At 50.9% G+C, this 20,189-nt stretch overlaps 1 protein-coding gene across 6 annotated transcripts in view; it reads left to right on the top strand.

Moving 5' to 3' along the window:
* The window catches only part of CCNJL (cyclin J like), a 55,741-nt gene extending 41,861 nt beyond the window's left edge, over positions 1–13,880 (top strand). For 4 of the 6 annotated variants that reach the window (XM_045075640.1, XM_045075642.1, XM_004737691.3 and 1 more), the window contains 3 exons: positions 8,682–8,984; positions 10,129–10,288; positions 11,741–13,880. In XM_045075640.1, coding sequence (XP_044931575.1) covers positions 8,682–8,984; positions 10,129–10,288; positions 11,741–12,164 — 887 coding nt within the window. In that variant the 3' untranslated portion in view covers positions 12,165–13,880. Of the gene's footprint in view, positions 1–3,484; positions 3,590–3,620; positions 4,051–8,681; positions 8,985–10,128; positions 10,289–11,740 lie in introns of those variants that run through there. The other 2 variants (XM_004737695.3, XM_045075643.1) reach the window with 2 other exon arrangements.
* The last annotated feature ends 6,309 nt before the right edge of the window (positions 13,881–20,189 follow it).

The raw sequence follows: 20,189 nt of genomic DNA on the forward strand, positions 1-20,189 counted from the left end.
GCTCAGGTCATGATCCCAGAGTCCTGGGATCAAACCCAGCATTGGGCTCCCTGCTCAGTGGGGAGCCTGCTTCTCCCTCTGCCACTCCCCCTTCTTGTGTTCCCTCTTTCACTGTCTCTGTCAAAAAAAAAAAAAAAAAATCTTAAAAAGAAAAAAGAAAATCTCTTGTAGCGCTGCCTACCAAATTTGGTTCATCTGTACCTTTCAGGACTTTAGAAGAAGATTGCAGATTTGGGGCGCAAAGGATGAATACCATGTTCTGTAACTTACAGAGCAGCAGCTGCTGCCATTTATGGGTGCTGTCTATGCCCGAGGCCTAGAGCCAGTCACCGTGCCCGTGCTGTCCCAAGCCTGCCTACTACCACTGTTGGCGGTCTGGGTTTCCTGATGATCACACCAGTTGTATCTGTATTATGGGGGCAAGGATGGAAAACTGGCACCTGAGCCTGAACTTAGGAGACTTTTAGGGAGGGCATTCCCAACCTGTTTTCAGTCAGGGCCTTCTTCAAAACCTGGGCTCTCTCTGGCCACAGAATTCTCTGCTTTCATTAAATATTCTCAGCTCACATTAAATATTCTAAGCTCACATTAAATATTTGCCCCTTCTGGTGGCCACTTCTTTGCCCTCATAGGAAGGAAGAATCTGTGGAAGAAAGAACTAACAGCCAAAAGGTCTGCATTCAGCTTGGTCCTGCCCGGGAATTCATGGGCCTGTCCTTCTACCCCTGGGCACCGGGGAAAGCTTCCCCTTGGGCTTCTGCTACCTCTACTGCCCAGCCCTTCCCAGTCACCTCCGAAGCTGTTGGGCCCACCCAGAGGGCCAGGTGAGACTGGGAAGCCTCTGGAGTGGTTCTTTATCCCTTAACGTTAGCACCCTACAGAGTAGGACAGAGGGCTTCTGAGGGGTGTGGGATAGCCATGGGGGTCTCATTTCCTAGCCCGATTTTGTTCTCGTTCTCAGATGACAAGGTGGGGGGGCTTTAAAATAGGAGAGTGGCCCTTCTTGGGGAATAGTAGCTTTGCCTGTTTTTAAAAGCATGCAGTTTAGGATGTCAGGGTGCTTTAGTCCCTTACGCGTTTGAATCTTGATCTCAGCTCAGGTCTTGATCTCGGGGTCGTGAGTTCAAGCCCTCCTTTGGGCTCCATGCTAGGTGTGAAGCCTATTTTTAAAAATATTTTTAGGGGCACCTGGGTGGCTCGGTTGTTGAGGGTCTGCCTTTGGCTCAAGTCGTGATCCTGGGATCCTGCCCCACATGGGGCTCCCTACTAGGCGGGGAGCCCGCTGCTCCAGACTCTACCCTCCCCTGCTTGTCTGCACTCTCTCTGTCAAATAAATAAAATCTTTAAAAAAAAAAAAAGAGAGAGAGAGAGAAGAACTGCATTTCTTTAGGTAGGAAGGGGGTCCAGCTGTTTAAAACCTGGTTCTCCTTAGCCAAGAACTGACCTCAGATTGGAACCTAGGTCTAGCTCCTAATTGAGTCTGTAGACGGGCATCCTTTTTTTTTTTTTTTTTTTTTTTAAATCTTATTTATTTGACACAGAGAGAGAGATCACAAGTAGGCAGAGAGGCAGGCAGAGGGGAAGGGGGAAGCAGAGAGCCTGATGGAGAGCTGGAGCCCAATGCAGGCAGGGCTCAATACCAGGATCATGACCCAAGCCAAAGGCAGAGGCTTATCCCATTGAGCCATCCAGCATCTTGCTGGACCTGAAGGACTGACTGGGGCGGGACGGGGGGTTCACAGGGAGCAGTGTGTAAAGCCACCTGCTTAGTCATGGATGAGCAGCCCTATGCCTGGATATCACAGATGGCGCCCCACTGACGTTTTACAGAATTCTACTCTGCACGTGCACTGTTTCATATTGGAATTTTTCTAAAGGGCGTCGAAATGTTGATGATTGTTGGAGGTAGGTAACATCTTCTTGGGGGTTCATTATAACATTTCTCTCTTTTTGGTATATTTAAAATTTTCCAAAATAAAACATTCTTTCAGCTATTAAAAATACTGTGTCTCTTGGCCCTCATTCAGAAAAGTCAGGAATTCTGTTTGCCCAGCTTGAGGCTTGTTTGCTAGGACCTTGGGTGGAAGAAGAAAAGCCAGGCTTTGGAGGAGTCAGTTCATAGAGACAGAAAATAGAATGGTGGTTACCAGGGGAGGGGGGAGCAGGGACAGTGAGTTACTGTTTCATGGGGATACAGTTTCAGTTTTGCAAGATGAAAGGCGTTCTGGTGATTGGTTGCACAACAGTGTGAATGTCCGGAAGACTGCTGAACTGTGATGGTTAAAATGGTAAATTTTATGTTATGTGCATTTTAACACAACAAGCAAAAATGCTATTAAAAAAAAAAAGGATGGGACGCCTGGGTGGTTCATTCAGTTAAGCCACTGCCTTCCGCTTAGGTCATGATCCCAGAGTCCTGGGATCAAGTCCCATGTCGGGCTCCTTGCTCAGCAGGGAGCCTGCTTCTCTCTCTGCCTCTGCCTTCTTGTGCCCGCTCTCTCTCTTTGACAAATAAATAAAACAAAATCTTTTTTTAAAAAGGGGGGGGGCATGAAAAGCTGGCCTGTGAGGGTCCCTTTGGAGGCTTGCTGAATTGACAGCTGTCTTGCCTCTGTGGTTGATTAGGCCACTTGGCTAGACTCACTGTGATCAGCACGGTAATTGTGTGACCTGCGTGGACTGGCTGCGGCCTTCCAGGTTGTGCACCAGCCCCCGGAGAAGCGGGAGGAACCGTCAGCCAGGTGTGCAGAGGGCTCTCAACAGCATTCTTCACAGGTTCCGCTGCACTGAGGGCTCACGTGCTTCTCTGCCTGAGCTCCAGACCCAGGGTGAGTGCTTGGGGAATTTTAGGATTTAAAAAAAAAGAAGTCTTTAAAAGTATGTCGATAAGGTTCCCCCTGCTCAAATTTGGGTGGTGTGACCATCCAAAAAGAAAAATGTAGATGGGGCGTCTGGGTGGCTCAGTCATCAGGCATCTGCCTTCAGCTTGGGTCATGATCCCAGAGTCCTGGGATTGAGCTCGGGCCTGTATCAGGCTACCTCTCGCACTCCCCGTGCCTGTTTTCCCTCTCTCTGTTCAATAAATAAACAGATAAAATCTTTTTTTTTTTTTAAAAAGAAAGTAAAATGTAGATAGAGTGATAGAATTGTTAAAAATTCTTTTTCGGGGGTATTGGGGTGGCTCAGTCCTTAAGCTTCTGCCTTCTGCTCAGGTCATGATCCCAGGCTTCCTTCCCCGGGGAGATGTGCTTCTCCCTCTCCTACTCTCCCTGCTTGTGTTTCCTCTCTCGGTCACTCTCTGTCAAATAAATAAAATCTTTTGTTAAAAAATACTTTTTCAACTCCAATGTAATTTGTTCAGGAAAGACTCATTTGTGAATGCCAAAGCATTGATTGAGTTAGGTTGTTGGAGGACAGGATATTCACGGAGTCTGATGGTGCCACCTCACAGATTCCTTACTAATTTCACAGGAAAATGGTACCTTTAAAATGGAGAGATCTGGTGTCCCCACCACCTTAACCAAGTGATCTAATGTGGCATCGCTATTGCTGGGACAAACTGACATGATGTAACTCCTGATGGGATCCGGTAAGAAGCGACAGAACATGGCCTCTGTAGTTTCCTTACCCAACCTGTTGGGTGCTGAGGAGACAGTCCAGAATATGGGGCGTAATTTTTCTTTTTTCTTTCTTTTTTTTTAAGTAAGCTCTAGGCCCGACGCGGAGCTTGAACTCAACCCTGGGGTCAAGACTTGCGTGCTCCACCACTGAGCCAGGCAGGCATCCCCAGAACTTGGACATTTGAGAAGAAAATGGGTGCAGATTCACCCAGAGTCAGTGCCATGAAGAGCAAAGCATGGAACTAAACAGATGTAACAGGCACCATGTGTGAGCCTTGTCGAATCTGGATCCAGAAAAACAAAAAGTTCCAAAAGGCATTTTGGGGACTGTTGGGGGAAAGTCAGATGTGGATCGAGTATGAGAAAATGCTGTTGCAGAGGCACCTGGCTACTCAGCCAGGAGCCTGCAACTCTCGGTGGAGGATGGATGGTGCGTTTCAGCTCCCTGTTGGGTGTGGGGCCTACTTCAAAAAAAAAAAAAAAAAAAAGAGAGAGAAAGGAAAGAAAATGTTACTGCATTAATGCTGATGTTTGTAGGGTTGGTAATAACGTTATGATTATGTAGGAAAATGACGTCAGGCATGGATGCTGTCCAGGGGTGGCATGTCACGTCTGCAGCTTGGCTAGAAATGGTCCCTCCCGCAAAACCAGTGTGTGTGTATACACACACACACACACACACACCCCTCAAATGTGACTCAGAGTCAGCACTTGGTAAATCTGGCTAAAGGGCCATTTGTGTTCATTGTTAACATCATTTCATCTTTCCTGTGGATTTGAACGTTTTCCAAATACAACGCACGTTGAAGGAGTCATAGTCTGTGAGTGTGTGGCTCTGATCTGACTTGGAAAGACTCAAGACGTTTGTCCCTCACACGTCCCGTGGGACCTGCCTAAAGAGTTCCAGGCATTTGGTGTCAATGCATTTTGTCGATAAGGAGAAGCGGCTGAGTGGCCGCGCTCAGTGGCCGAGGCACCCGGGACAAAGGGCTGGCGCGCTCTTGCGCTCTCGTCGTGGGAGGAGGGGAGGCAATGTCCGCCAGGCACGTGCGGCACCAGGAAACTCATAAAATCTTTTCTGGCCACGAACTGTCTCCTGTTGGGGAGTAGCTGCTCAGCTGGGGTCTGCCGGCCAGCCGCGAAGAGCAGGAACTACGAGGTCACTGCTAGATGTGCAGCGAAGTTCTCTGAGCTTTTGCTCTGACAAATGTCAGGTCCAGAGCAAACTCACTGAGGATTCAGACCCTGCTCTGCTTGGCCCTGGCCTGCAGCAGCTTCTCCAGCCTGGGGAGCAGGTGAATTCAGATGCCTTAGTAATCCATGGCCCCTTCCACTGGAGGGTAATCCTTTAGGGCCTGGTGACGAGGGAAAAGGCAGAGCTCTGAAAGGTTTGAAAAGCTCTGAGGGCAGGCAGGAAACTAATCTCATTGAGCACAGCTGCCGGTCAGAGCAGATTGCTGGGCGAGGGTCTTAGCACCACCCCCAGGTTGATACACGCTTTTGCTGGGGCTATGACCTTCACGGTGCCACCCTCTGCTCTGGGGAAGAAATGAGTCCTTGTATCTCCTGAGTATCTGTGAACAGAGTTGGCTTAGTTCAGCACAAGGTTCAGGGAAAACATCACAATTTTGCAAAAATATTTTCTTTCTTTTTAAATTGCACAAAGATAGGCTCATTGGAGAAAAAACTTAGGGGATGCAGGTAATCTGAGAGAATCAGAGGACAATTAAGATGGCCTAAAATTCAGCTATTAAGAGAATACCATTCATCTTTTCAACGAATATTCATGGGGCAGTTACTACGTACCAGGCAGTGTGCTGGGACCTGAGGACAAACTGCAGATGGGTCACACGAGATTCTTGTCCTCACGGGCTTCAACCTATTTAATGACCTATTGGTTAGGTGCTAGTCATTAATATTACTAGTTGATACTAAGTAGTCTGAGCATGAGAAGTGCCTTGATGACATCCGGTGGCCTCGGAACCGGAGAACGCATGATAGGGTGAGTGAGGGGTGAGTACTCCCAGCTGGAGGAAGGGTCCCCTGCTTAGGGAGGGTGTAGGGGGCTGTAGGGGGCTGGCAAGGCCTCGTCAGCCAGGCCCCACCCCAGGATTTCCAGCCATACAAGCGGCTCTTGCCCCTTGGGCAGCATTGACCTTGCTGTTCCTGCTTGAGTTGCCCTTGTGTGCAGGACAGGGGAAGGTGTGCGCCCTGAAGGTGGCACCCCGCCAGGCTTGGGTCCTGACATTAGAGCTCCGGAAGGAGAAAGTCTGGGCTTGTGGTCAGCTGTGGAGGGGCCACTCTGCCGTCTCTGCTCCTGCCCGGCAGAAACCAGGCTTTGTGTCACACCGTCTTTGCCTGCGTAGTGGCCTCCTTACGGCTCTCTGAGAAGACAGAGATGCTTGCTTCCCAGAGGCCGTGTTTCATTTCTCAGGGACATTTTTTGAGGTCTGCCTGAGATGTGCATTATATCTGCTGTAAGGCAGCCTGAAGTGGTTCCTCGCTTCTCTCTCCTGAGAAGGGTGGAAATCTGATGGGAACTGGATCACGAGGAGCTCACTGTGGTGCACAGGTGTGTAGATGGTTTGTCGTGCTTTTAATCGGCGCAGACAGACGCGTGCTTTCTGAGCTCAGCAGGCTGCCCCGTCTCTCCTGACACTCACTCAGCTGTTCTGTCTGCAGTCAGCTTGGGCTCAGAGGCCACAGGCGACCACGCTGAGGCCAGGCTCGGGAGTCACTGTGTTGTGAGGGTCAGGTGGGACGGGGACTGTGGTCAGGGAAGGCTTCCAAGGGGCAGGGATGTGGGTGAAGGACAGGGAGAGAGGTTGGCAGAGCGAAGAGGGGAAGGGGAAGGGTGCCCCAGGCAGGGGGCTGTGTAGATGAAGGCTGGTGGGCCACCGGGGTTGGGGGTGGGGGGTGCTTCAGAGAAGGGCACGGACGGAGCCACAGCCAGGTGTGTGTGGTTTCTGCAGGGCCGGATGGGTTAAGGCTGGGAGGCCCGTGGCGGCCCCACCTGCAGAGCCTCCCACCGTGCAGGCCGCCCCTGGAGCTCCCCGCCCCTGCAGAGTGCCAGGATTGCTGTGTAAACACCTCGGTTCCCTTGACCCTGGAATGGGGTCGCTGAGGCTCGTGTTTAATGTGTGTTTGTGTCTAGCCCCATGCAGCTCTGTTTCATGCCGTTTGTTTCCAGGACCTTCCGGTATTTATTCATGGTTCCTTCGGTTCCTTCAGTACCTTCTGAGCTGTGTGACGTGCCTGTGTGGGGGGGGTTTCACATCTTTTTGCCGCTGCCATTTGATAGGAATATATCGCAGTTATCTGTTCCTGCCAAACAGATCGTGCCCACACTCGGCGATCTACACAGCAGTGATGTGGGTTGCATGCCTGGCGTTTCCTCTGCCAGTTTCATCCGCGCTCATTCATCCAGCCCCGGAGGGACGCGGCTGGAAGGGCTCATTTGTGTGTCTGAGAGGTGGTACTGGCTGTTGCCTGGGTACCTCTGTTCTCCTCGTGGTCTCCCCACCTCCAGCAGGCTAGACCTGCACTCCCAGCATGGCACTCCAAGGGAGGAAGGAGGAAGTCCATAATGTCACACCCACACCCATTTTCTCTAAGATATAATTGACATTTAACGTTGTATTAGTCTAGTATATGTGCCGCTGAAGCGAGCACATCGTTGTATTATTACACAGTTATTATTACACGCGTGAAACTGTGTAATAATAAAATAATAAAATAAAATAATAAAAACCAGTTGATCTATGTATGTATTGTGCAGTGATCCCCAAAGTAAGTTTAGTTAACATCTGTCACCTCACATACAGTTTTTTTTCTAGTGATGAGAATTTTTTTAAAAAAGATTTTACTTATTTGAGAGAGAGAACATGTGCGAGAGAGCACAAGCCCCGGGAGCAGCAGAGGGAGAGGGGAAAGCAGGCCTTCCCACCGAGCAGGGAGCCTGATGCGGGGCTCCGTCCCAGGACCCTGAGATCATGATCTGACCTGAAGGCAGAGGCTTACCTGACTGAGCCACCCAGGTGCCCCTGGAAGTTTTTGCCTTTGGAACACCTTCACAAGTTTCCCCCACCCCTGCCTCTGGTAATCACCAGTCTCTTCTTTGTGTTTATGGTCTAGCTGTTTGAGATTCCACATATAAGTGAGATCATACATTATTTGTCTTTCTCTTCCTGGTTTCTTTCACTTAGCGTAATACCCTCAAGGTTTATCCGTGTTGTTGCAAATGGCAGGATTTCCTTCTTCATAAGGCTGAATATTATTCTGTTGTATATAAAGACCAAATCTTTACCTGCTCATCTGTCAGTGGACACTTGGGTCATTTCCCTGTCATGGCTATTGTAGTCCGTGCTGCAGTGAAGGTGGGGGTATGGATAACTTCAAGATAATGTTCCCTTTTTGCCTTTCCTCCCTTTCTTGTCTTCTCCCACATTCCCCACCTACCCGTCTTTCCTAGGCTCACCTCCGAAGCAAACCGTTTCTGAGGGAATCCAAGCTAAAAACCTGTTGACAGGGCTTAAACCCAGGGCTGAGGGGATGGGGAGCCATTGTTGGGCTTTTCTACATGGGGGGGGGGGCAGGGTCAGATTTGTAAGGTCATTCTGACTCTGGCTGTCTGACCCCTGACCTGAGATTGAACTAGTGAGGGCCAGACGGGATTGGAGAGAGGGCTCCGTTATTTCCCAGGCCCTCGCTACTGTCGCTAATGGCCACTGAGCACCTCCTGTGTTCCACGTGCTGGCCTGAACATGTGGTGTGCACATCCTCATTGTCCCTGACAAGCTTTAGGAGGTTTAGTTTCCATTTTACAGAGGAGGCAGCCGAGGCACGGAAAGGGTGAGACACCTGGGCACGATCACGCAGCTGGAAGTGATGGCTTGGGGAGCCAAGCCCTAGTGTGTCAGATCCAGAATCTGTGTTCTTGGTCCCTTGGCAGTAGGTAGCTTTCTGTCCTCCATGTCTGCACTGTCCAGGCACTTGAAGGTGGGTCTTTACCTCTTGGGGCAGGCAAGTGCCGTCTTCCAGTAACCTCTGCTTCTCTCGCAGGTAAGTTTGAGGATAGGGAAGACCACGTCCCCAAGCTGGAGCAGATAAACAGTACAAGGGTCCTGAGTGGCCAGAACTTCACCCTCACCAAGAAGGAGCTGCTCAACACGGAGCTGCTGCTCCTGGAGGCCTTCAGTTGGAACCTCTGCCTGCCCACGCCTGCCCATTTTCTGGACTACTACCTCCTGGCCTCCGTCAGCCAGAAGGATCAACACTGCCACAGCTGGCCTGCCACCTGCCCCCACAAGACCAAAGAGTGCCTCAAGGAGTACGCCCACTATTTCCTAGAGGTCACCCTGCAAGGTGAGGCCCGACGGCCGGACCTGTTCCCCTTTCCCAACCACACAGAGGCATGTCCACGCACGGAGTCCTTACTGAGGAGAGCCCATCCACCCAGAACTCTCCTACTTCACAGGGGTCCACAAGGGGTGGGCAGTGGGTCTTCCAGCATTACTGATACTGTGTAACGATAAATAGCAGCTTGGATACCGGCGGCTGGCACCCTACTGATGTACTGATCACCTGCTAATTTTTCTTATGATCATTAGGTCTTAGGTCATTCCAGAAGAGCTGTCATTGTACAGGTAGGGTGGGGGAGGGGTAAGTTTTAGTAATAATGTTTAACAATAAAGTTACCCTGTTTGGGGACATTATTTGAATTGACTCGTCCCACTGTCTTAAAATCCAAGTATCTTGGTATCTTAAAATACCAGGTCAGAAATACTGTTGATACAACCACCCCTGATAACCCGCCCCAAACCAAAATGGTTCCGAGTAACAAGATCAACAATTAGGATATCAAGCATTAGTGGAGCATATACTGTGAACCAGGCCACTTATTTTAGTGCTTTGGGTTATATGATGTCATTGGAATTTCCCAGTGACTCCGCATGAAAATCACTCTGTTATTCTTGTTTTACAAATCTGTTTCCTCCACGGGTGCTCAAGAGGTGAAGTAACTTACCCAAGGTCATTGCTAAGACTTGAATTGAAGGAGTCTGGCTCTGTGCCGGCTCCTGTCACCGTAATGCCACCTGCTTGACTCTGACTTTAACAGGCCGATGCCGAAGTTGTCAGAAATGATAAGCAGTATAAGAACGAGGACACACTCATCCCCAGTGTCCTTCGTGAAAATCCTGGGCCTCTGAGGAGTTGGCCTTTGCACATGAGAAGGGCCGGCTTCCCCGTGGTGCCAGACATGTTAGTAGGACACTAAGATTCATTTCACGTCGTATCCGTGTACCAAAACAGCTCATGGATTCCTTACATACGTGTAGTTTTGATTGGCCAGTCATAGGTCCGTCGAGCTGAGGGGGGAGAAGGTTCCTCACCTTTAGTTCTGAGTATCAGATGCTTATGGCTGTTCACTCATTCAGCAGGTTTTTATTGAGGCCCTGGGAGCCCAGAGCGAGGTTCTGTGGTGCTGACGGCCATGGTTCTCTTTCAGATCATATTTTCTACAAATTCCCGCCCTCTGTGGTTGCTGCGGCCTGCGTTGGGGCTGCCAGGATCTGCCTTCAGCTTTCTCCCTACTGGACCAGAGACCTACAGAGGATCTCAAATTACACCCTAGAACATCTCAGCACGTGCATTGAAATCCTCCTGGTGTAAGTTCCACCCCCTGATCTTTCCGTGTTTCTGGAACTTCCAGGCACTTGCCCTCGAGACCCATGTTACACAGTTTCTCAGAGTCAGAGGATTGTGGTGGCTCCCCTAGGCAGTGTCTCCCGTAAAGTGAGCCATGGTGACAACTGATAGAATTGAGGTTTGCAGAGGTGAACCTTCCTGTTTTGGGTAGCTCTGGGTTTGCAATGTTAAGGTCAAGGGGTGGGGGAAAAGAGAAACTGTGTGTGCATACCCTTCTGAGTGTCTGGGCTGTGTGCTCTGAGCCCCGGTACATCAGTCAGCCTTATGGATGGTTACACTGAATGATTACACTCGTGATAAGCTACTTTCCTTAGACGTGGCCACAAAGCTGACCTCTTAGCCAGCTAAGCTCAGAGGGGCTTAACATAAGAGGCCTCAGTGGGAATACTGGGGAGGACATACTGGGTGTATCAGAGAAGGTGCGTAAGGGCAGCATAGATCCATCGCTATGAAACTGGTATTGAAGGAGGAAGCGTTCAGTGGTGACCTCAGGGAGGAGACAGAGAGAACTGAGAAGTCCCCTGAGCTGCACCCCCTTTCCTCTTTCGCCCAACAGGTGGCAGCATTTGCTAGATGCTGGCCCCACTCACCAAGGGGCCAGGCCCCCTCCCCCACCCACAGCTGCCTCCCAGCCTCCTGGTGAAGGAAGCTTTGCTGGTAGCTGGCTGCCTTTGTGTTGTTCTTCCAAGCCGTCCACCCTGCTCCCTGGACCTTGTTTTAAAATCTGTGTTTATCGAAGGTGCTCAGAGCCAGAGCATATCTTCTGGTCTGAATGCAGATAGGTGCCCCCAGATTTGCAGCCACCAGCCCTGCCTCTTCACCGTGGTGGTGGCTTCTGGGATGCCCAGCTTCTCAGATCCGAGGCCTCCCTGTGCTCCAGTCTTAACCTGAGTCTCTGTTAGATTAATGGAATTGTTATTTCAAGAAGCTTTATGGGAAGCGTTTTTTAAAGATGGAAATAAACCTGTTGATCCCCTTTTCAGAAGGTGAAACGTAGGCCCCAAGGGTGGCTGGCTTGAGATCTGTTCGGGGGTGCCTCGAAGGCAGAGGTTTTTCTCATCAGCTGCCGGGCTATCCCTCCTGGAGCTTGCGCTCAGCAAGGGGCCGGATGGTAACCCGGAATTTATCATCTGGGGGGTTGACTGCTGAGATGGGCCAGTGTAGTAGCTTAGAGGACAGCGAGGCTAGTCTCCAGGGGCCAGAAGGGGTTTCTGTAGGAAGCAGATCCGGGCTTGGTCTGAGGTCTGAGTTTTGTCAGAGAAGAGCGGTGACGGCCCTGCGGGCAGTGAGCATGGGCTGGGCGCGGCCGTGGGGTCACAGCACACAGATCTCGAATTCCACTTAGGGGCTCACTCAGGGGTCTGCTGCTATGGCTTTTGACCTCAGGTCTCACCCAGGTCCTCTCCTTTCAGAGCTTATGACAACGTCTTCAAGGACGCTGTCGCAGTCAAGAGCCAGGCCTTGGCAGTGGTGCCCAGCACAGCCCCTGCCCCCACCCAAGTGCTGTTCCAGCCGCCCGCCTACCCCAGCCTCAGCCAGCCAGCGACGCCGGGCCTGGCCTCGTTCCAGACCCCCGTGCAGGACCTCTGCTTGGCCTATCGGGACTCGCTGCAGGCCCACCGCTCCGGGAGTCTGCTCTCTGGGGGATCCGGCTCATCCCTCCACACCCTGTACCCCACCCTCCAGCCCCTGGATGTGTGCCCTGTGTCCCTCCCCGCGCCCCTCCGCATGCAGATGGCCATCACAGCCGAGCCCAGGCACTGCCTCACCACCAGCTACGGAAGCAGCTACTTCAGTGGAAGCCACGCGTTCCCCACAGGCTGTTTCGACAGATAGGGCACCTTTGGTCCCCACAGGGAGGCCTTGGAAACTCACCTGGGCAGAGGAAGAGGACACAGTTCAGGGGAGCTCAGCTGAGTGAGGCAACGGGGAAGCCGTCCCCACAGAGCCTCGCTGACTTCGAACACAGAGGGTTCATGTTCTTTTTAATGAAAGCCAACAAAAGAGCAAAATAGTCAATGCCATCCCTCCCCCGAGTGAATTCCTCTGGAAAACGTCTTCCACATGTGCAGCTGGGGTGCAGGGGGACGGCTCAGCCACAGTCCTCTGGAGGAGGGACCCGGTGGAGTGAGAAAGACCTGGTAAGAGGCCAGGAGACTGGACACCGGTCAGTCCACGAGCATGTCTGGTGTCTGGCATCAAAGACTTTATTCCTTGCCGGCATCGGTGACACTGAACAAGGAGGGACTGCCTGACGTGTTCTCAGGACCCCCGGCAGATGCCGAATTTGGTGCTCTTTCCCTGGCTCCGTACAGAGGAGCCTGCGTGTGTTTTTGCCTGAGCGTCTGCCTTCTAAGGCACGGTGGGTGGTTGTCTTGCTTTTGTTGTTAAATCTAAAACCTTATTTGGCTTTTTAGATATTTCACCCGCTGCTGCTTCCCGAAGTGACCTAGCTTTCTGTTCAGTAAGATATCTTGTTTACATACTGTATCAGGGATTTTATGATACTTGAAAATTCCTTAGGAGAAGAAAAAGGTAGATTGCCACACTGCCTGTCGCATGCAAGCTGTAGGTTCGAACCCAGCTTTGTAACAGCAGAAAATGCGTTTTCAGAAGCATGTGGTTGGGGAAAGCCAGTTTCCAGGCTCTCACTTCCAGAAGATTCCACGTCTTGGATGCTGTGTTCACCTGTAGAACTTCAACAACCACCCAGAGGAAAAAAGTGATTGAAGGGTAGACAAGGGTTTACCACTAACAACCCCCACCTCCCTCCACCATGGGCTTAATGGTGCACGAGGTTAAACCCAGCCGTGGCTTTGAGTTTGGCTAATAGGGAAGGATAAAAATGTGGAATATTTGCTTCATGCCAGCTGACTTGGGGAGTGGGCTCGTGCATGGGTATATGTCACAACCACTGAAAGGCAAGCGATTGGTTGGATCGAAAGCCAGTATTTGGGTCCCTGCCGCAATTGGGCTCTCAGGAAGACTCCTGTAACCATGTGCAATATGTTTCTATTCTGACTCATGGCTTGTGCTCATTGTTTTGTTTGTTTGTGTTTTTGCTTTTTTTTGGTTGGTTTGGGGTCAGGGGGACACAGTGTTCACCCATCAGAACTGGGGTGCAAAGAACCACAGAAGCAGTTTTTGTTTGTTTGTTTGAAGAAGAACCCATCTCGGTTTTCTTGGCTTCCGAGCCAGTCCAGGAGACTGGCTCAGGGCCTGCCAGGGAGGCAGCTACATGCTGCTGAGTTGGATCCGAAGGTGATTTCCAGAGCGAGTGGAAGCTTCCACGTAGAAGCAGAATAAGAAGAGGTGACATGGATAAGGGCGCTGCTGCCCCTTTGTCACTCGAGTGTGGGATAACTACACGTTCGTTTGTTGCTTTTCTCTTTTTCGTTTGCCAACCTCCTTCTATTTATGTGAAACTGGTTTGGATTCCAAGTTAATATGTCCATCTGTTCTGGGACTGGGGCTTGTGAGGGGCCCCCCAGTAGAGCTCCCAGCCAGCCCAGCAGCAGAAGAAGGCATCCTGCAATAAACATGTCACCTGCTCTTGGTCTCTGTTCTCTTCCTGCCCTTGTCCTCTCCGCCAGCCCCGGGGGGTGTCTTCCCTCCTGCTGGGAAGTTGACGGGGGGGGGGGGGGTCAGGGGGATGGGGTAGGTGTGGGCTACATGAGACTGCCCGCCTTGGAGCTCGGTGCTGCCCCCCGAGTTGGAGCTGGGCCTCCTTGGGGACACCCATGGCGGAAGTTAAGGTTGGACACCCCAGCTCTACCAGTACTGGTCACAGTTCTCTCTCCACAGAAACGGAACCTGTGATATATGTAGCCAGAGGGATGCGTTGTAAGGAATTGGCTCACCCAGATGGAGCTGACAGGTCAGGAACTGTGGAGGACAGGCCAGGAGGCTGGGGTCCAAAATGTGTGGGGCAAGCCAGAAACTCAAGACTTCTGCCACAGTCTCTGGGGGAGAACTCCTTCTTCAGGGGACCTGTTTTTGCTCTACAGCCCTCACCTGACAGCATAAGCACACACACACACCCGCCATGCGCACACACGGAGAGTAGTCTCCCGTACTTAAGACTTACTGATCGGAAGGGTCTCAGTCACATCTACAAAATGCCTTCCCAGCGACACCTGGACTGGGGTTTGACTAAACGGCCACGCACCGCAGCCTGGCCAGGCCACCACGTACAACTCACCACAGCCACTTGCTGGCTGTCGGGAGGCAGCTGCCTCCACAGCCCTGAGCCTCCATCTTCTCACCTTTTGAAGTGGGGGTGATAACACTCCCCCCAGAGGGTTCTCCTGAGGATTAAGCGACGTAATGCATGTTGGAACCAAACATGAAGTCCCCTTCAGGATGCACCATTGTTTTATATGCCAGTAAGAAGAATTAAAGGAAAACCTGCCAAGTAGACCAGGGCACCGTGTTTAAGATACTGCTGATGAAACACTGCTGTCAGGAGGGTTACAAAGTAAAAATTTATGTACCATAGAGTCGATGATGGAATTTGCTGTCAACCCTTCTAGGGATGCGGTGTAAGCGTGGCGCTGAGTGGTTCTCACAAAGCACGGATGCCTTCAGTGAGGATGGGAGTTGTGGGGAGATACATGTTCAGGGCATGAGGCTGAGGTCCAGCCCCCATAGCTGTTTGGGAACCACGTGTGTTGACAGGGCAGGGCAGGGCTGGGGATAGGATTCCCTACCTGCTGTGTGCAGGCCAGGCGAGGCAGGAGGCTCTAGGTTTTGGGAATTCGACAATAAGGCAAGTCATGGCTCTACCAAGAGCACCCACTTCACTATCCCTCTGTCTTTAGGCCTCAGTTTCTCCACCAGTTACTTTAGAGCTGGTTGAGTAGTGTGGTTTTGGGCTCAAGAAGGGGACTGAGCCATAGAGGTCCTGGGCTCCTGCCCGCCTTTGCCCCGAGGGATCCTCTTGTACTTCTTCCACCCATGGGCCGTCCGTGTTGGATTTGATTCGTGCCCATGCTGGGCAGTAGTTCGGAAAGCTTGAAAAAGCGCAGAGATGCATTGAAGGCCCCTCCGGGGCTGACCTGGTTCATTCCAGAGATTTTCAAACCCGAGCAACCTGCACACTGGCATGGGGCATTCTCCAAGAGGAGTGGGGTCTGGAGATCTGCATTTCTAGCTGGCTTCCAGGTGACTCAGACTCGTGTTTTCTCTGACATTCCAGCGGAGGACTTCACACAGGGCCTGCTTTCTGGCCCAAAAGACAGAGGAAGGAAACCGCATGCCTGTCTGAATTTCTGAGCCGCCTGAGCTCTTGACGTAGACCTTCTTCCATCCTTGTTTGTTCTATGCAGTTCTATGCAGTTCTTTCTTTGTTCTATGCAGTATTTCTTTTGCCAAGCCGTGTGGAGGCTTGGGACATGCAGATGCATTTTCCAAGGAGAACCTGCTTCCCTTTAGGTTTAACATCGTAAATGCCTGGATTTGCGTTGGGGTCAAGGTTCCACTTCCTCATGCCTTTTGGGTTCAAACTCCGCCCCCCGCCTCCTGTTCTGCCACCAGCATGCTCCTCTCCCTTCATCCTTTCCATCCGTGATTCTCAGCAGGGCCCATTCTTGGCCTCCTGGAGGACGTTTGGCAATGTCTGGAGATGTTCTGGGTCATCACTAGTGGGGTGGAGGGTGGCAGGCATATAGCGGGTAGAGACCAGGGACCCTGCTGAACATCCTACAGCCCAGGATGGCCCCCACAAAAAAGAACAGTCGAGCCCAAAGTAACAGCAGTAGAGAGGTTAAGAAGCCTCAGCATGTGTTACCTCCCAAAGAGGTCTGTAAGAACCCTAGTCACTCGTTACTCTTATTTTCTTCATAGCTGTTAAAGCCATCTGAAATGATCTTGTTAGTTGGCTTACTTGGTTTGATGGTGGTGCCCTCAGCTACCTTCCCCCAGTAGAACATGAAGGATATTACCACCTGGTGACGGTGGCATGAATCATAGGTGTTAGCATTTATTGAGCATTTACTGTGTACAAAGTGCAATGCTAAGGAATTTGCTCCTCTTGTTGATAATCATCCTAGTAACGCTACAAGGTAGGAACTATTATTAGCCGTATTTTACAGATCAGAGAATGGGGGCACGGAGAAGTTATTTGCAGTGAGGAAGGCAGGAGTCACAGTTCACACCCTGGCAGTTTGAATCTGTTCTGCCGCCTTGTAGTACCTCATTCGAGGGCTTTGGATGAGTAAAAGGCTCTGTAACGGTCCCAGCTCACCACTGCACTCACCTGGTGGGGAAGATATGACAGGATAAGGGATATGGGTTCATAAAAGAAAAGGGTTGCCAGCCGTTTGTTCTCCTGATGGACGACGTGGCAGGCAAGCTCAGCAACAGAAATACAGAAATGGCTTCTTGCACATCTGCCCTAGGCTAACGTGATTTATGGCTCCAGCTGTCTTCCCCCAGCAGGCTTTGATCTGGGAGGGTCCCCGAACCCCATGTGAAGGTGGAGAGCTGGGACCAGGCTGGGCCTTTCCCAGAGCATCCCCTGGGAGGAACCCTGCCTCTGGACTGGCTCTGCCCATCCCTGGCACCACATGCCTAGGAAAGAATCTTACCAGCCCTCATTCACCTCATTCTCGGTTTCTCAGGGAAAACCTCTGTGACTTGAATTTCCGCAGAAAGGCCATAGCATTTCGCAGGAGTCTCAAGTCCAGATGCCTACCAGGACCAGGCAGGAAACACAGTGAGTCCAGCTGAGTGACCGACACAGCATGATGCAGTGGATACTGCGGTGAAACTAGCGTCTCCCTAGAGGATGTGGCTTCTACTCTGCTCTGGTCAGTTAGTACCTTTCAGGGACATAAGCTCCACATTGCTGAACCGTCAGAGTTCCAGAGCCACTGGAATCTGTACTTTCTAGGAAACCTACTAATTTTTCATTTAATTTAAAATTAAATTTTAAAAATTCTTAACACAATAGAAGACCAGTAAAATACATTGTAAGTTAGAATAGTTCTTTGGCTGGAAGTGTGAAACTTCTAGTATATAGGTGAGAGCATTGGGCCTCAGAGGTGGAAGGTCGAGTTTGTCTGATCTTAACTAGATGACCTTGAAAAAAGCCACCACTCTGCTCTCTGTCTTCCCATTTCTAAGGTGGGAAGGCTATCAGCTTGGGCTTATGGTAACTAAGCATGGAATGTACAGTATCATTATTCAACAGTGAGCTCTATGAGATAGAGTGTAAATAATTGGGCCTCTCCCTTCTTTGGGAACTCAGGTGAGTTTCTGAGCTTCACTTCGGACCCAGCTCCAGCTTCTAAGGAAGAACTCGAGTGGTCTGGCTTCTGCTGGGCCAGCTCTGACCAGTATTTCAGGCTGCTGCCCTGGATGGACACAATGGGCAGGATACACAGGAAGTCATGCTTTCTGCAAACATGGGAGGCTTGGGACCCAGAAGAGTCTCCAAAGTCCTTTGTGGCTGGGGAGCACTGCACAGGGACAGTTCTCTAGTCTCCATCCTTAAGGGTACAGTTCAGGAGGACTGGCGTAGGGCCCAGGGGTCCTTTTAAGAGGACCCTCAGGAGATGGCTCGGGCACAGCCAAGTTTGGACACTTTTTCTGCTCTAAATACTCTGGCCCTACCTGTTCCCATTCTCCCCAGTAGAACTGCAAGAGAGGCCCTTAGAGCTGTTTAATGAGCGCTTACAATGTTCCAGGGCCTGTATTTGACACTTCGCTCATGCTCTCTCTCTCAAGAGCTTGTATTATTACCACCGTTTTCCAGACCAAGACACTGGGGTTCAGGAATGCTCTAGGTCTCAGTATGGGTAAGTGGTAGGAATTGGTTTCAAATTTAGAAATGCCTGTCTGAGGAACCCAAGTAGCCTCCAATGCCATGTCACCCGTAGATGACATAACACTCGGCCACCAAAACCCAATCACTTGGATCTCACTGCCCACCCTTCGCCCCGCCCCCACAACAGACACTCCCACCTTGTCCTCTTGGGGCGTCAGGTGGGTGGTGGAGCGCCACCTAGTGGTGGTCTGTGAAGATGGCTTTGAAAAGCGCCGGCTTCGCTGGATGAGCTTTCTGGGGGGGAAGCAGTTACCCACCCCGGAGTGAAAGAAATGACTCCCACGGGTCAGAATGAAAGTCACGAAGAGACTGGGATACGGGGCCCCCGAATTGAGGCCTCTGGAGTGGGGAGTCACTATAGTATCTTGGACAGTGCAGCAAAATGACGAAGCTCTTCTTTCTGGAAGCCCATGAACATGGGTTTTTACCCTAACTAAATCTTTGCAACTTCCCCATGACCCGGGAAGGAAAGGTCCTCTTGGTCCATGTTGCACACGGACAAGGTAAGACCCACAGAAAGCCAGCAGCTTGTGCCTGTGCCTGGAGTCAAGTGAAGGAAGCAGCTAACCCTCTCATCATGCTGGTTGGGAATGGCGGTGGTGATGGTGGAGGTGATGGTGGCTGGTCATGGTGGCCACAGCTAACTATTTAGTGAGCTTGTAGCATGACAGCTCTACAGGTGAGCACAATTATTCTCCCCATTTTTAGATGAGGAAACCGGCTCAGAGGAATGGGTGAACTTACCCCAAGGGGCAAAGCTTCTAGGCCATGGAGGAGGGTGAAATATTTCAAAGCCTGTCAGTGTGTCCCCAGAGTCCAAGCTGTCAGTCAGCCTGAGAAAACCTCCCTGCCAAGATGCCGTCAGAGTGATGCTTTCCTCCAGCTCGCTTTATTCCATCTACCACCTACCCCCCGCCGCCCCTGCCCCCGAAGCTGGATTGAGAAACTGTAGCCTCCATCAGGTGGCAATACCCAAACCCACATTATTCTCAGAGACACTTGCTGTCATGTGACCGTGGGCAATTGTCTTCCCCTCTCTGAGCTGCTGTTTCCGTATCTGTGAAATAGAGTTTAAACTAGTTGAGCTCTGAGGTCCTGCTTTTCTATGCGTGTGTCACTGTAACAAAACTGGCTTAAGAATTTCTCCCCTGCTGGGGCACCTGGGTGGCTTAGTGGGTTAAACCGCTGCCTTCGGCTCAGGTCATGATCTCAGGGTCCTAGGGTCGAGTCCCGATCTCTCTGCTCAGCAGGGAGCCTGCTTCCCCTCTCTCTGTCTGCCTCTCCATCTACTTGTGATTTCTCTCTATCAAATAAATAAATAAAATCTTTAATAAAAAAAAAAAGAATTTCTCCCCTGCTAACCATTTGAATTTGTCCTTGAATCAGTCGCCAAAGGAAGAACAGTCTCTCTCCTCTCCTCTCCCTCCTCCTCCTCCTCCCTCTCCCTGCCTCCCTCTCCCCACTCCTCCCTCCCCTCCCCCCTCCTCTTCCCTGCTCTCCTATTCTCCATCCTCTCCCTTCCTCCTCCTCCCTCTTTCTCTCAATCTCTCAATTTTCAGCCTAATTATGGTTAACTCTCTGTTATTTAGAGACTTATTATCCAAGCTCATTATGAGTAATTATTCAGTCTGGAGGGGAAACAGCAACACTGCTAGTTTAATTTAATGCTTACCTAGTTCACTTAATTAGCAATAAGTCTTGGCAAAACGATGGAATGCACGGGTACTGGCTTGGTGGGGGCTGGGGGGAGGCTGAGTGCTGTTCTTGGGAAGATAAACAAGTTTCAGGGCAGAATGTGGGAGGAGGCAGGAGGGAGCTGCCAGTAAGCTGGGCCATGTCACCAAGGATGGCCTGTGACAGTGAAAGGCTGTTCATGACAGAGGCTGGTAGCACTTATGAGGCACCTGCTGTGTGCTAAACCTTGTGCAAGGCACTAGCAAACCTAATTTCTAAGGCCCCATATCTAGGACTTGGACAATCGAGATAATTTCTCATAGCGGGTACATTCTCTTTTCAGTAGCCTTGCAGTAATT

This window comes from Mustela putorius, unplaced genomic scaffold (assembly GCF_011764305.1).
Source record: "Mustela putorius furo isolate JIRA1106 unplaced genomic scaffold, ASM1176430v1.1 tig00000145_pilon_pilon_pilon, whole genome shotgun sequence".
Lineage (NCBI taxonomy): Eukaryota > Metazoa > Chordata > Mammalia > Carnivora > Mustelidae > Mustela > Mustela putorius.